Source organism: Fomitiporia mediterranea (assembly GCF_000271605.1).
Source record: "Fomitiporia mediterranea MF3/22 unplaced genomic scaffold FOMMEscaffold_3, whole genome shotgun sequence".
Classification (NCBI taxonomy): Eukaryota; Fungi; Basidiomycota; class Agaricomycetes; order Hymenochaetales; family Hymenochaetaceae; genus Fomitiporia; species Fomitiporia mediterranea.
In genome coordinates, this window is record NW_006760388.1 from 2,036,413 (window position 1) to 2,051,520 (window position 15,108).

At 47.9% G+C, this 15,108-nt stretch overlaps 7 protein-coding genes across 7 annotated transcripts; 2 read left to right on the plus strand and 5 right to left on the minus strand.

Annotated features, from left to right (window-relative positions):
• Positions 1-381: 381 nt before the first annotated feature.
• On the minus strand, positions 382-2,269 carry FOMMEDRAFT_77840 (MFS general substrate transporter; the record flags this gene model as incomplete). The annotated part of the gene is made up of 8 exons (XM_007263876.1): positions 382-547; positions 608-724; positions 788-1,074; positions 1,128-1,305; positions 1,336-1,515; positions 1,575-1,698; positions 1,771-1,942; positions 2,000-2,269. 8 exons carry the CDS (start codon positions 2,267-2,269, stop codon positions 382-384), a joined length of 1,494 nt encoding a protein of 497 aa, XP_007263938.1.
• Positions 2,270-2,506: 237 nt separating this feature from the next.
• FOMMEDRAFT_18035 (uncharacterized protein) lies at positions 2,507-3,800 on the plus strand. Its single transcript, XM_007263877.1, has 3 exons — positions 2,507-2,740; positions 2,868-3,181; positions 3,248-3,800. The coding sequence occupies exons 1-3, from the start codon at positions 2,538-2,540 to the stop codon at positions 3,427-3,429; spliced, it is 699 nt and encodes a 232-aa protein (XP_007263939.1). The 5' UTR covers positions 2,507-2,537; the 3' UTR covers positions 3,430-3,800.
• Positions 3,801-3,899: 99 nt separating this feature from the next.
• Positions 3,900-6,921, minus strand: FOMMEDRAFT_18037 (acetyl-CoA synthetase-like protein). Its single transcript, XM_007263878.1, has 14 exons — positions 6,789-6,921; positions 6,707-6,721; positions 6,361-6,645; positions 6,212-6,295; positions 6,144-6,150; positions 5,902-6,089; positions 5,767-5,846; positions 5,686-5,707; positions 5,516-5,631; positions 5,072-5,462; positions 4,703-5,016; positions 4,344-4,639; positions 4,193-4,279; positions 3,900-4,124 (listed from the first exon to the last, which is right to left on the minus strand). The coding sequence occupies exons 1-14, from the start codon at positions 6,895-6,897 to the stop codon at positions 4,022-4,024; spliced, it is 2,097 nt and encodes a 698-aa protein (XP_007263940.1). The 5' UTR covers positions 6,898-6,921; the 3' UTR covers positions 3,900-4,021.
• Positions 6,922-7,135: 214 nt separating this feature from the next.
• On the minus strand, positions 7,136-8,476 carry FOMMEDRAFT_119088 (EF-hand). The gene is made up of 10 exons (XM_007263879.1): positions 8,212-8,476; positions 8,136-8,147; positions 8,059-8,075; positions 7,980-8,003; positions 7,893-7,926; positions 7,771-7,833; positions 7,614-7,715; positions 7,446-7,548; positions 7,342-7,396; positions 7,136-7,280 (listed from the first exon to the last, which is right to left on the minus strand). The coding sequence occupies exons 1-10, from the start codon at positions 8,414-8,416 to the stop codon at positions 7,260-7,262; spliced, it is 636 nt and encodes a 211-aa protein (XP_007263941.1). The 5' UTR covers positions 8,417-8,476; the 3' UTR covers positions 7,136-7,259.
• Positions 8,477-8,981: 505 nt separating this feature from the next.
• FOMMEDRAFT_153137 (uncharacterized protein) lies at positions 8,982-9,337 on the minus strand (the record flags this gene model as incomplete). The annotated part of the gene is made up of 2 exons (XM_007263880.1): positions 8,982-9,140; positions 9,176-9,337. The coding sequence occupies 2 exons, from the start codon at positions 9,335-9,337 to the stop codon at positions 8,982-8,984; spliced, it is 321 nt and encodes a 106-aa protein (XP_007263942.1).
• Positions 9,338-11,659: 2,322 nt separating this feature from the next.
• FOMMEDRAFT_132241 (HAD-like protein) lies at positions 11,660-13,396 on the plus strand (the record flags this gene model as incomplete). Its single annotated transcript, XM_007263881.1, has 9 exons — positions 11,660-11,695; positions 11,780-11,871; positions 11,997-12,145; positions 12,248-12,291; positions 12,381-12,453; positions 12,612-12,831; positions 12,943-13,029; positions 13,147-13,187; positions 13,302-13,396. The coding sequence occupies 9 exons, from the start codon at positions 11,660-11,662 to the stop codon at positions 13,394-13,396; spliced, it is 837 nt and encodes a 278-aa protein (XP_007263943.1).
• Positions 13,397-13,583: 187 nt separating this feature from the next.
• Positions 13,584-14,039, minus strand: FOMMEDRAFT_79023 (uncharacterized protein; the record flags this gene model as incomplete). The annotated part of the gene is made up of 3 exons (XM_007263882.1): positions 13,584-13,634; positions 13,733-13,786; positions 13,980-14,039. Coding segments are annotated over 3 exons (165 nt in total), but the record flags the coding sequence as incomplete, so codon positions are not given.
• Between the last annotated feature and the right edge of the window lie 1,069 nt (positions 14,040-15,108).

Consider the following 15,108-nt stretch of genomic DNA (forward strand, 5'->3'; position numbering starts at 1 on the left):
CAAAATGCTCAGAATTTTGCATAATTTTCTCACAAATCTTGATACAATATGCAATAGACTATTTTTGTGCATAATTCCCTTATCCTGAGCTGGGATTAGGTAGAAAGCTATGCAATATTCAATTTATGCATTATAATGTGATGCAATAAGGTATTTTCAACTGTATGTCGAGTTTATACTTTCCTTACCTTAGCAACAAATGTTCAGGGTTGCAGAGATGGAGGTGGTGCATGAGTAACAGAGATGGAAGATAAGCACCAAAATTGCAAAGATGAAAGTGAATCCTAGTGACACAGGAGATGGGTAAACATGATATGCCTGAACTCGTGACGGTCATTAAAATATAGAAGAACCTTTCGTTTGTCAAAGCGATAAATATTTTTAGTGAGATGCGAGCATGTTCGTACTGATGTCACCTGCAGTAGCATGAGGGTCGTCCGGCACAATCGCAGAGTGTAGCCAGGCCAATGTGGAGAACGCGAACATGAGGATTACCCAGAGGTTTCCACCGAGAATGTTATGATCTACGGAGAAAGCATAGAGGCAGCTGTACAATGGAAAGTGAGCAAAATTATGTATGAACTGACAGTTATACGGGACTACACACCTGACAAAAGCCGGAGCGATAGCACGCGCAAAGCATTGCGAGAACTGAGCTAGTCCATTTGCTGAACCCAGGGAAGATGGACCAGGAGCATGCTCTTTCACAAGAATCATGTTCAACCTAGAAGGTTAAAGAGGAATAAACACGAAACAAGAGATTCTTACTTCCGAGGGTATTACTTACGAGAATGCGAGACAAGCAACACGGCTCAGCGCCAATGCAGTGCCGATACCAAGCCACAGCAGAAGGTTTACTTCAGACTTGCCAATAGCCTGTGTAGCGTCATCAAAGCCAGTTCGAGCGACCCAGTTGAGTGGAGGAAGCGAGAGGAATGCCAGAGGCCAGATTCCCATGCAAGTTTTATACAGTCTTGCACATGAAACCCTACGAAGTAAGATTGGCATAAAGATAATTTGTATCATGGCTGAAGATACTCCTGCGATAGCAAGTGCATAGCCGATCTGCGATACCTGTGAGGAGCGCTGAGTTATACTTTCTATACAATACTTTCATCAATGCTTACAGAGAATGAGAGACCTCCAGAGTTGACCGGGGAATAACAAAATAGAACGAAAACGACGTCAAAGGCAGAACCAACGAAACTCAGAGCGCACCCTGACAAACAAACAGCGCGTATTACTGGTATACGCAACAATGAACGTGCGGATGGACCCTGTTTCGCGGACTTTGCTTGGTAATGTCTATAATTCGGTAGTCAGTGGAAGACGAACGGATTACAGCCGGCTAGACGTACTTCGTTCAGGCAGAAATAGCCCACTACCACTGTCAGAATAGTAGCGCAAGCAACAACGAAGCAAGGAAGGAAATACGGAAACTGATCGAAGAAGTAGGTGCCAAACCACGTGGGGTATTTCTGTGCGGCGTTCGCGAAGGTGCCGCCAATGAGGGGGCTGTAACAGGAACAGGCGGAGTCAGTTTGAATCGTTATAGGATCATCCTAACAACTTACCCTAGAATAACACCTAAGGGCCAACATAGTCCATAAATGGGGTATGCTAAGGCTTGATTCGATGAGTCGGTAATCTCTCCCAAGACCGAATGCATGACAGCAACATTGCCTGAAAAGAGTCCAGCTAGAGAAATCAAGATCAGAACTTTGTCTCTTCACAAACGTAATGACCAATCACTGCAAGCCTAGGCCTTACCAAGCGCTCTAGAAAGAAGTACCCCAGAGAGAGTCCTCGAAAAACCCAACCAGATTGTCGAGATAGCAATCCCGAATGTCCCCAGTAACACAATTGGTCGCCTTCCCAGCTTGTCGGAGAGGTTTGCCCAGTGATATATCGATAGCAGTTGTGCAAAAGCAAACACACTTTCCTGAGAAACACAACTAGTTCAGCAGGAGGGCGCATATATTGAGGTACTTGTACGTACGACAAGGCCGCTGTAGAAGCCAGTTTGTGAGGGCTCTGCGATGCCGAATTTCTCCATCATCTCATTGACATATGGGAATATCTGAGTGAATGCCACTGGATCAGCGAGACGGATAAAACAAAGGGCACCAAGTTGTTGCTTGGGCAGTGGGGTGCTGGGCTGGCGTTGCCTGCTCGCATCCTCCACATCGTACAGGAGTGGACGGGTCTCGTCCTGAAGAAGCTCTCCATCGCCAAAGCCATTGTGCCTGGGGACGATGCTCGGAGACATAGAGAGCGCAGACATGAGTGCGACGACCTGCGACGACTGTGTTGGTCCTGGTTGAAGGAAGAGAACGAAGGGGAACTTTCTACGACCTGGCTCTTTAAGTCCGGACCGACTTCGGCAGAAAATCAAGACTTCGATCATGTGACTGGAACACGTGAGCATCCGGCAATACCCGTGGCTAAATGGTAAACCGTCCAGGCCAGGCCTCGCCCAACAAAAGACAAGCACCACCTGTGCATGCCGCGGTCTTCCTTGCTCTATCGCTACCATCATGTCCGACTTCGTCCTCGTTGCGCCTCGTCCTCGCCGTGTCAACTCGCTTGCCCAGCGTGCATCTCTGCCTCCCGTCTCAAGGATCTTATCTCCACCCGTGGAGGCTCTGTCTCGTCTGAAGCTCGCTGACGGCGAAGGTCAGCCTGCCGACAACAGTGACGAAGCAATTCCGTCCTCTGGCAGGAACACCGCTTCTCCTCGGTGAGCATTCGTTTCATTTACAGCCCACCTTTATTTCTTGAGGTGCTGCTCTGCACCTTTCTATCCTTGAATATGCACGAGTTGGGATACTAACGTTGTGGTGACCTCTCACTGCCACCTCTTTCAGACTCAATTTGCCTTCTGATGCACTTGAAGAATTTCTGTCTATTTTACGACCGTCACTGTTTAGTCCCAGCTCTCCGACCTTCCGTGCTCGCCGCCACGAATCTGGTTCTGGGCTGGCCATCCCTCTAGAGCGCCCACAAGCTATAAAACCGCGCGACAGTTCCCACACCAAAAGCCCTTCGCTCAACTCTGTTAATCTTGAAGATGGCAATGCTACAACCGCTGCAGGCAGCATCAGTCCAGCTGCAGATGTCCGCCAAAGTGGCGATAATGATCAGTTTGCTGGGAATCTGTGGCGCATTCCTGGCATACTTGGTAAGGTCGTTTCAATATTTATACTGCATTCTTCTAATCTTTGTCAATCTGCTTCTTTTAAATCAGAGTCTCCCGTTTCTCGCACGCATACGCGAAACCCTTTCTATCGTCATCCTTCCTACGATACGGCTTTCTCGGGTGTCCTCACCTCTCATTTGTCTCCGTCGCTCCTTCCTCTACCTCCGTCGCCTTCGCCGGCCCCTCTCAGTCTTTCCCCTCCCGCGGACGCTGAGAATAATGACTATTGAACGTCAACTTGCACATTTACGATCGCGCACCCTCGTTTCCGGGCTGCTGCACTATACCATTTCTTTTTGGGTTGGAACATAGCCCATCGGGGGCGCTTATTGTATCTTGTAACCGGATTTTTACGTTTGTATCAACAGCAACTAAAAGGCAGTCGTGGCCTAGCTCCTACGTTCATTTCTACCACTATCGCCATGCTATTATTTGTCCAGCATTCCGCTTATTTAGTTGAGCCCGTTAATGATTTTACACATACCGTGTCGTACCTTCCACTCTTACTAGGTAGCACCGTAGTAGTTTCAATCCCGCACAGATATATAACACCGTAGTCAGTTTTCGTCGCAATGCTTGTTTGCTATCGTGATAGTTCTTCTAACAGATTGGAATTATATTAGTTTGTGAAATACGTTCGACCGATTTCATTCGCCAAGACCTCAAGCATTGAAGCAAAGCCAGTTCACAAAGGAAAGTACCGACACTGATTATAAAGGATTCTCAAATGGTAAGTATGTACGCTACGACAACATGTATAGAAGCGATGAAAGACAAAATATAATGAATCCAGCAGTGAGATGCGATTATCCAATTGACCGTCTAAAGCTTCGCAGTTTCTTGTTTTATAGAGGACAAAGGTGCGGCATCCGAATCGGAATACAGAGCATCAACAACACCTTTGTATCTAGTCTGGACGTCCCTCCTGGAAGCCGCAAATAAGAGAAACTGATTAGCAGAAAGGAATAACTAATAGGGTGGAAACCTGCATACCGCTTAAGCTTAAAAGTCGGGGTCAATAGGCCGTTATCGACCGTGAATGGTTCAAGAGTGACGTGGATCTTCTTCACGCATTCAAACCTAAGGTCAACAGTAAAACAGAGCTGTTAGCTTGATGTCTAATTGTGGTTAAACATAAATATACCCTTTCAAACCAGCTCTCTTCGCCTCCTTCGCCCCTACATCGAATATTGCCTGCACAACCATCGCATCTTTTACTGCACTGGCAAGAGTCACAGTGTCCTCCGGTGAAACCTGCTTTCCACGGAGGCTGCTGACGAGTGCGGCAAGCTGGACCCGATCAGGAACGAAGACACCAACAAGGTGGTCTCTCAGGGAGTCGCCATGTACATACGCTTGCTCGATAAGAGGGCTTGATTCGTATATGCCTTCGATCTTCTCGAGAGCAACGTATTCGCCTTGGGAAAGCTTCATAATGTTCTATACGGTCCGAAATATGATTCAGTTTCGTCAATAACGAGTCGTAGAAACCTGTGCGCCAACCTTAATACGATCGACGATTTTCAAACGCCCAAAACTGTCAATCTCTCCAACGTCGCCAGTATGTAACCAACCTTCATCGTCAAGCGTCTCTCGCGTGTTTTTCTCGTCTTTGTAGTAACCTACGAAACAGTTCTCTCCCCGAATACATATCTCACCACGAGCGTTGGGCTTGTCTTCAGAGGTATAACCCATATGGGGTACGTCCACTAATTTGATTTCGTTACATGGCTGGGGTGCACCGACGAATCCACTGCAGGACGGGTCACCAGGCCAACAGCGCGTAATCGTAGCGCAATTCTCGGTCATACCGTAGCCTGTAGACGTACGTTAACTGTGCACCAGTTCAAGTCAAGTAATAAAGAAACTTGCCTTCAACGACTTCGCAAGCAAGTGCGATGCGGAGGAAGTCCATAGCCGCTGGACTAATGGGAGCCGACCCGGATGTGCACAACTGGATATTACCACCGAGCACTGCCTGTACTTTTCGGAAAACAAGCTTGTCCCAGAACGCGTGGGTATCATCTCCTGTTTCATGCATTTTCTTGAGCTTGGCTTCCACCGCACTGCGGAAGAGGAAACCCTTCAACCCCGGGTGCTGAGCTGTTAGCATCGCAGTCTGGTAGATCCTGTTGAGGACACGTGGAACAGAAGGGAAGTAGTTGGGCTTAAGGATGCACATGTCCTCGAGGAGCCGAAGGGGGTCACCACTGAAAAATCCGATTGCGCCTCCCATTGCGGTAACATTTGTCACATTAATACGCTGCAAACGAAGTTAGACTAGTATAACCTCAGAATCATAAACATATCCAATACCTCATAGATATGTGCTAGAGGCAAATAAGATATTTCTAGTCCCTTGTTACCAAAGAAAATGCCATGAATATTCGAGACAGATGCAGCCGTTAGGTTTCCATGAGTAAGGATTGCGCCTAGCAGAACAGTTGGAAACCTCATTCAATGAAATTTCACAGGATGCCACATACCTTTCGGATTACTAGTTGTACCCTAAGAGACATCTATGTATAATTACCACAATCAAAACACAAAGGACTTCAAACGCTTACTGAGGTGTAGCAAAGCGTCGCAATCTGCTCCGGCTTAGCCGGTAGAGGTGGGATTAAGTTGGCCTTCCCGAACTCCTCGACTAGAGGAATTAAATTAGAGTAAATATAACCGAGACTGGGGCCGCACAGACATACGTTCTCGGAGTTCCCGGATTTGAACACCTTGCGAATTCCCCCACGAAGTCAAAACCTTCTTTGTCTCGTCCGAGAGATCGTCAATAGACACAATCATGCGCAGCATTGGCACCCGGGGCTTGAGAGCAAGCAAAATTGGAAGGTGCTGTATGGTGGCGAACACCACCGTCAAGTGCGCGTGTTCAATGCTATACATGAGGTTAATGGAAGGGCAATTTGACAGCGAAATGAGGCGTAATCACATGTATTCTGTCCAACAAAAGATATTAGATATCCTGTTTTGCACGTTTAACTTATGATGCATGCGTACCAACTGAATCCTTCCCCAAAGTGTCGTACAGACTGACACCGACTTTTCCATATGCATGGAGTGCAACGTCGATGATTTGCCACTCTAGAACGCACGCGAAGAATAAATTGTCAATTCAATTGCATCTGTTCATCAACAGGGGGACAAACCTGGCCTGTTCTGACTCCAAATTCCAACGGTCGGTAGTTCACCCCCACCCAAAACACCGTCCATAAACAACTTGTGCAACGCACTCCCAAGGTTCCGGCGACGTTCATCTACTTGCGCGTAAGTCAGCCAGACAAAATGGTCCGCAAACTTGAGAGGCTTTGCGGAAACGAGTGGCCGATGTCCTAGATACCGGTCATTCGTGGAGATTTTCAATCCAAGCTCGAAGATGTCTGGGAGCACGCGGACGTGGGGTTGTGCAGTTACCGACTTGAGACCCCAAGCACCTGCATTGTAACGTAGGTTAGTTAATTAGCAGACGCGTCAGCTATTCAACGCTTGTCCCACCATTTTGGTAGTGGCCTTCGTACAACAAGGTTATTATTCAGTTTGAAAAGCAGCGTATCTCAGTTTCGACGTGAGCACACACCAGTTTGGCCTGGTCTGCGTGTACCCGGTACTTCGACACCCTGTCTAGACAAATCCATATTATCCGGCCAGGGCTGCTCGAGTGGGGTGTAATTTGGAGACGAGAACATGGCGAGCCGACGAGACAAGAGCAGGTGATGGTCAAGAGCAAGGAGTGTAAGGAGTGAGAGAGCGAAAATAATCAGGTGCGCGTTTCTGTCAAAGCTCAACCAATTGGAAACTCGACAGACGCTTAACCGCGTTTTCACGTGCCACCGATCAGAAAAGGTCCGCTAGGCTAGGGTAACGACTAACAAACCTTGGGTGGGCGGCTAGCTAGCGATGAAACTTTGAAAGCACACATGATGCCATTATTGAAGGCTGCATTTGCAGAGTATAGAATACATCATTTCAATACATATGAGACCAGGAGGCGCATGAACAATTCGTCAAGAAATACATGGATTGGCTATGTTGAGAATTTATTAATAGTTTACGGAGCAGAAAGGACGATCTGCAAAGTAACCATTAATTAACGAAGTATGAAGAGAGAAGCACAGGAAAATCGAGCTCACGTTCATGAATTGTTCGTAATTGATCTGAATCCATCCGTCGCGATCGGTATCCAATCTACACACCTGTGATGAATCACGCAGAGCGAACGCACCAAATCACGTACCGTTGGAATGATTCTGTCAATGTCTTCACAACAATACAAGCCCGTACAAACCGATCAAACGTAATACCAGGAGGCGGGCCATAATTTGTCGACGGCGGCTTTGCTATTTTAATGAGGAACAGCGGTCGTGAACAACGGAAGATAATTCTTAGCCAGAATCGCACGCACCATACTTCTGCTCGACAAGCATAAGAATCTGTGGACTCAGAGTATACCCAAAGCTACGGAGGGCATTTGCCAATTCATGTCCGTCTATTGACCCAGAGCGATCTAGGTTTGATGTGAGACATAATCGAGCGACGAAGTGCTGTACAGTGGTACCCACCAACATCAAAGTGCCTGAATACACCTTGCCAGTCCGAGATATACTTCCAAAGGCCGGCGAATTCTAGCTTTGTATCAGCATCAAATCCGTAAGAACGCATGATGTAGGCAATAACTTCTTACCATTAAAGCCAATAGTACCGCTACGGTCCGTGTCCTGAGATGTGATGTAGTAAGATCAGAGACGCAGGAGCTGTGCAAATAACGTACAAAAATGCCCATCAACATCTTGACCTATGAACAGGTGTGTAAATTTGAAGTAATATGAAGAATAATGAGGTATATTCACAGTATCAAGATCAAAGTCTAGGTACGCCATCTTCCATCAGCTTCGTGTACATCAACAAGGAAATCTGGTCAACTCACGGGACCAATCGCCTAGGAGGAGCCAACTTGCAAGTGAGTATATGCACACTTCCGAGTTATGACGGACATAACACACCATTCACCAACGCGGCTTGGAGTTCCGTTGCACTGATTGAACCCGAACCATCTGTATCAACCGAAGAGAACCAATTCCAAAGCTGAGGGTCTGCGCCAGGGGGAGGACCTCTGTAAGAATGCTGTTGAGCGGGTTGGCCATACCCGCCACCATACCCGCCGTAGGATGCACCACGGTTCATTGATGGGTTTGAACGACCGTACATATTACGGATTCGAGATAGATGACGATAGGAGTGAAGGAAGAGGAGTAGACGCTGAGCGCAGTTTACAGGGAGTCAGCGGCTAGCCGGCAAGGACGGAGTACACTGTACAGGAACGGCTAGTCTCGGCTGATGCAATTCCTGTACAATTACAGTGCACGTGGCCTTAATTTACACTGCAATACGATGCACCTCTGCATTGCTTGCTTCGAAACGACTACACAAACCTCTACCCTATGTCGTACTGCCTGCATTTCAATAAATCAAAAGAAAAACCAAAGATATTCGGTGAAGCTCATCCTTAGCGAAGATCATGCAATTAATCTAAATTCAGAGAAAACGTCCCATCTTCAAAGAAAATATCCATCGGGAATTCGCAGACTCGCTACTCTGTCGCATGCCCTGCCTCGAAGATCAGCGATATTAACCCAACTTGAAATATCAGCCTAAAAAGGGCCTTCTGGAATTAGTCCGTATGACCCGCGATGCTTGAGGTGTGCACTCATAAAGTTCTACCTCAGTCGATCTCCTCCAGTTCTAAACGAATCCGTCCCAGGCATATGGTGTATCAGTCCCTAGCGGCGTGCGACGCAACTTCATACAGGCACTTGCCCTGGTCACCAGCACACGCAGCTTCGTTTACCGAGTTTTCGTGTGACAAGTGGTATCCAAGAGTGATAGGAGCAGAAGCTCTGAAACTCCGCCGCGGCATAGTGCATTCGAGGAACTGCAAGTGACCAGATTGTCCCTGGTGTTCCGCACAGGCGAAGTTTCATGAAATTCGACTAGGTCTGGGGAATTTCCGCACAGCGCATGGACATCAACGTGATTCCAATAGTCCCTTGCAGGTCCCGCAATATCACTGATTTCTTGGACAGCTGCTCCAATGCACATTTCCATTTCTATCGACAAGTAAATGCTCATGCACGAAGCCTACAGATGGCCCACCTATTCTCCGCTCCATGACCACATGCCACACGAGGAACATCGGCGTATTTCTAGCCTAATCACACTATCTGTTAGTATTCTTACCAGGATTTGAAACGCAGATCCACCGACTCTTTGAAGTTTGACGCGCAGAATCGCGCAAATTTTCATTTGAAATGCATATTGCCAATAATGCTAGTTAAACGTACGAAAGTCAGTCGTTGCTGTGCCTTCAGAAGGATTGAATTTATCCGCACTCCGTCGATGCTCAAGTCCCCGGAGAATAAAAGACATGTTCTCCAAATGTACGCATCAATTAGTCTATACTGGGAAATCGCGGCTAATCACCTACGAAACCTTGATCCTGAGCTATCAATAACTAGGAGGGGCAAAGCTGCACAAAGACAGTTTTGTTCCTTGCGCTAAGATACTACACAGGAGACCCATTCTGTCATAGTGAATGCATAACAGGAAAGGGTACACATGCCTCCATTCCCATGTCCGTTTCAGAGGGAGTTCGACCTTGATGTCCAGGTCACGATTTGCACGGAACTTCCTCCATGATAGTTTAGTATGATCAGAGTGGTCGGAAGTGAGCCTGGGAAGCAAAGTATCATTCGTATCTTTATGTGTAACAGACACATATGCACTCCAACAGAGATACCTATCGTGGATGCTTACCGCGCAGCTCTGAGTCAGTCTTCATACAGGGGCGATTATTAACTTCTCAGAGCACTGCGGAGAGTTACGCCGCCGGTGGAAAACCCGATCGACGGACTGTCTCGACAGATATGAACGCAGTTTAGTGAATTACTTCGAGACCTGCGGCCACTTGAAGGCAGGATAGCATCTAGCTCTCCGTCTGCGAATTGAAGCGCACCACGAAGCCTTCTGGGTAATGGTTCTGGTGGTCAGGACGCCGCGGTCAGACGCAAATATTACTGAGGTACCCGGAAGACGGAAAGAGTTCCTGTCCATAAACCGGAATACCTGTATGGACATGGACATTATTCTCAGTCTCCCACAGGCATTGCGGAAGTATTACGGGATCTTCTTGTACCCTCACTAAAAATTCTAAGGACGAACAGAGTGTGCACAAGCGTCCTTTAAGATCTGCCAAAGTACTCTATGTATGCGTAATTCTTCTACGCCGCCTATATCCGACCGACTAAGGTAGGTTATTTTAAGCCAGCCTAGCCAAGTCCGGTCTAAACATGTCAAGGGTGCGTAAGGGAAACTGGACAAATTCAGCTCAGTAACTGCGCTCACAGGTGGGAGCACAGGTCGAGAGTCAGCTTTTTGCGGAAAGTGCGGATGAAAAAGCTGGAATCCGCTACGAGAAATGGATCACCATGCCGGCTGTCCCAATCAACATTATGGAAGTTCCCGCACGAGTCCCGCTGGGCGGAATGCGGGAGCGCAGATCATTGTATACCTGCAGATGAGTAATGGCTGAGAAGTCTCTTGGCATGATCATAGGTTATTAAGAGCCACTTATAGATTTTGAAGTCAGTCTGGTCGACAAAAGAGAATATCCGAATACCTTCTGCGGTATCATACTTGTGTATATCTTTATGTGTATGAGAATTGGCCTGTCAGCCAGTGCTGGCAGGATTGGCCACCAATCTGGGATGCAGCTGTGGCGGCGCATGTCTTCCAAGGGAGAAGCTCGACGAAGAGCAGAGGTTCGCAGATCCGAATCCAGGACCCTGGCTTATACGGCAGAAAAAGCATTCATCCTCTAGTTCTCAGATCTGGCGTACATTAAATGGCTTGATGTCGAGACTAGAGAAGGACGAAGTGCTGTCTCGTTGCGATCAAAGACCCGGAGATCGGTCGCCTTCTAGTGAAGTAGAAGAGCTCTATACAGTAACTTTCCAGTGGAGGATAGAGTGCATCTTCTGGGTTGTGTTGTTTTCATCGATCCATCAGCTCAGGGTGCTTGCAAGAAAGGTGAATATTAAAAGTCGTGGAGATAGAGAGCAAAGACAGGTTATAGTAGTGCAGATATATATATACAGCAGCATGCTACCATGCACAGATGACATGGGCGAATTTGCAAAGAACCAAGTTTTCGTTCATAGTGCTGTCACGATAAGCTGACCAGTCAGAGAGGCTAATCATGTTAGTGGTAAAACCTTGTTATGGATTGTTGCTGCACGTGTTTGATTTGCGAACAAGGAAACATCCGATTCCGAACTGCTTACCGACACCGCAATCATCTGCGAACGCTCTACATAGGCCTATCCTGCCTCCAGTACTTGGGCTTGACTTTAGTATAGTCCAGTGATCAAGTTCTGAATTTCGTTGACATCAATCATGCCCTCTTCACATCTCAAGGCTGTAATCTTTGATGTAAGCAGTCGTTTCCAGTTCCTTCTGTACAGCGGCCCGTTCCTCAATCCGTGGATCCCCCCCCCCCCTCCTCCCCTCTCTTAGATTGGCGGCGTGGTGGTTCGTAGTCCTTTATTGGCCATCTCTGCCTTCGAAGAAGAGAGGGGGCTTCCACGAAACTACATCAATTGTGCAATGTGCGTCTCCGCGCGGCTAGCTTGCAATGCATTACTTCGAGGTATATTGACATTGATATCTATGACACGGGTGCTTTTCTCTTGCTTACCGCGCTGCTGGAATTATGGGCGGCTTTCGAACGAAGAGCGGGCAGAGCCGAGCATGGTGCCTGGCAGCGCTTTGAACGCGGTGAACTTGCCCTCTTCCCCTTCTATGATGCGTTTAGTCGAGAGCTATCTGATACACGCATGTGCAACGTGTGGTATACTGAGTATTGCAAAGCTCGAAATATAGGCAAGTCGCTATCCCCGTTAGGAGTCGGCCGGTTCCACGACGCGCTTCTGTCGAATGTGTTTACTGGGTTCGAGTAGAACTGATCCATCCCCTCTGCTTCAGTGTGTCCAAAATTACCAGAGAACGTTCAGATAGACGGCAGAGACGTAAGTCGGACTCCTAAGTCGGATATCGGAGCTCCTTTGCATGGAAAGCTCATCGGTCGTGTATTATTTGATTCTTCTTGCCTTTGTAGTTATTTGGATGGATGATGCGTGAAAGTACTGTCTGTGACGAGAATATGGTCGAAGCCATTCGCCGCATCAGGGGTAAGCTATCACACTGCCCTAACATTCATCCGTACGAAAATCCATGAGCATCGCTTCACGGTGATAGTGATTTCCGGGCAATTATTGCTCAAGGATCCCTTATTTGTCTAAAATACTTTCCCCGTACCTGCACTTACGATAATCTCTTGTACGCACAGCCGTTAATAGATGGCGGGTGATAGCTCTCACGAACAACTATTCTAAGGCGGAAGAGACTATGTTACGTCCCGACGCTGCCTCCATGCCTTCGCGGGAAGACGATCCTGGCTTCAATGTCGATAACGAGCGGGCCTTTCTCGGATGGACTGAAGGCGCAACATCTTCAAAGCTAAGAGAACTGTTCGATGATTTCTGTGATTCAAGCAGCTTAGGAATGCGGTTCGTGGGCCCCCTCTGCTCCCCTGACTTTGGGTCCACTGATTAATTACTTCCGTAACGGTTCGGCGCTCCCTCTTCTCGTTAATGATTGTGTGGGCATGAAACATATAGCAAACCCGAACCGGAGTTCTATCTTCTAGCTTGCAGACGCAATGGTGTGCAGCCGACCGAATGTGTTTTCCTCGATGACCTCGGAATGTTAGTGAGCACGCCAACGCTGGCATGGCAAAAACAGCAGTTATTTGAGCGTTTATCTGAGCGCCTAGCTGTCCGTCTGCTTTGTGTCTCCTGTACTGATCTATTGTTTTACTGCAGAAACCTCAAAGTGGCACGACAGCTCGGCATGAAAACCATTCGTGGGTATTACTTATACCGATATCGACCTGTTTGAAGCTCAATATAACCTTTCTGATTGTTCTTTAATGACGCTTTTGGGGCTCTCAATAAATTACGCACGCGTTTGTGCCCAGGCGTCCCTATCGGCGGTAGTCTCATGGCACTTAGGGAGCTGGAATTGGAGCTAGGGATTGATTTGACGGGTCCGAGGATCGTGAATAGACTCTGAAACCCTTGTACTCTCTCTCCCCGTCTTTCAACAACTTTGCACTTTTTTTACACCGTGAAGGCACTTCCCGAGATGACCGGACAAGATCAAATGCACCACCTTGCGAAGTCCCAGGCAAACTTCTTCCGGACAGAACAAAGCGATCCAGTCTAATATTGCATTTGTAGCGATGTCTACATGTCTACGCTTAGAATGGCTTATCCTCCGGAGGGGTCTTGTCTTCAAAGTAGCTGCCGAGCTGGTCGCCAGAAGGCCGATGTAAAGGCCAGTGAAGGGAAGCATGTGTGAAAATACGTTTGAGCGGCGATCACACAAACGAATTGAAGAATCCCTTACCACCGGAACCTTCACTAAGAAGGTCCTCTTCACCTTCGGGGTAACAGAAAGAAGCTACGTTGACGGTGCCCGAGAAACAGCGACGAAGACGAAGCAAATTGGAGGAAAAATGCAGCAACAGAGAACATATGCGAACACGTGCGTGATCAATCACGGGGAGATGTGCGGGGCAAACGGAGTCGGGAGAAGAGGGTGAACTCCATGTCAATACCAAAGAGCGCAATTGAGGACCAAACTGAGGGCTCACGTATAGGGCTGCCGTTCCCGCTCCAACGGCCCAAAAGCCCATGGTGGGTATCCAACGCTTGAGTGGCTAATTGGACATTGAAAACGAGTTGTTACCCGGTTGTTTGACGAAACCGGAGAGAGTTGAGTTGAATGAAGAGCACGAAAAGGCAATCGACGATGGTCGGAGGTTCAGTGCAGCGATGCGGTGCGAACCAAATCAATGCCAACGAAAGTTCAAGGGGGCAAGACGCCGAGCACAGCGGCCAGTCAGAAACGCACAGGGCGGCTGATAGGATGAAAAGACATACAGAAGCATTCAGCGCAGGACCTGGATGGTATACGACGCGGGACATGGTTGTGCGACGAGGCGCGGGTCAAGGTTGATTGAATGATAGCCTGCAAGTGCAACTTCGACGCGCGAGCTCGGAGGTCGCCGGTCCCTCTAATTTCTCACGCTAATTAGTCCGCGGAGACAAAACTTCGTGATGGCACATGCATCCCTTCGAGTCTCCAAAAAAGGAAATAGTCATGTACGTATGAGGCTTCATGCATTTTTTTGTAGTGTAGGAAACCCTGAATGGGTTACATTGTTTCAACTACAGAACTGGAAAGGAAAGAAAAGACACCACTCCCTTGCGCGCCTCGAGTACACGTGTGAGAGTCGGCGAATAATGAATAACACATCGTTTTGCGATCCCCGAGGACAGACTAAGCCCTCACAATAATAGCACAACAAAGACCCGGAGCATGAGACAGAGGGCTGCGGAAGATGGTTGCTTCAGTATGTGGGAGCAGACGATTTGAGACGCAGTGAAGGGCAGGGAGAAATTGCACAGTACGCCGATATTGCATATACATCCGAGTTTTCAGTTGCAAAGAGTAATGTCATGGATGAATGAGGAAAGGGTTCGCCATAGATGCTTTTCGTTGCTTGGTAGAATGATTCGGGTAGTTACCAGATTTCGGTTCAGACTAGTGCCAAGTCAGGAAACGGATGATGTTCATTGTCTTTGATAGCGCGCTCAAGAGCCAATGCTGCACAGCGTAGGTCGAAGCAGTCTTCCACTCGTGCCGCCAACCAGGCAAGAAAGTAGGTACAAGCAAGTATTGCACGTCCTTGCTGATCCACATAAAGAATTGGCGCGGTT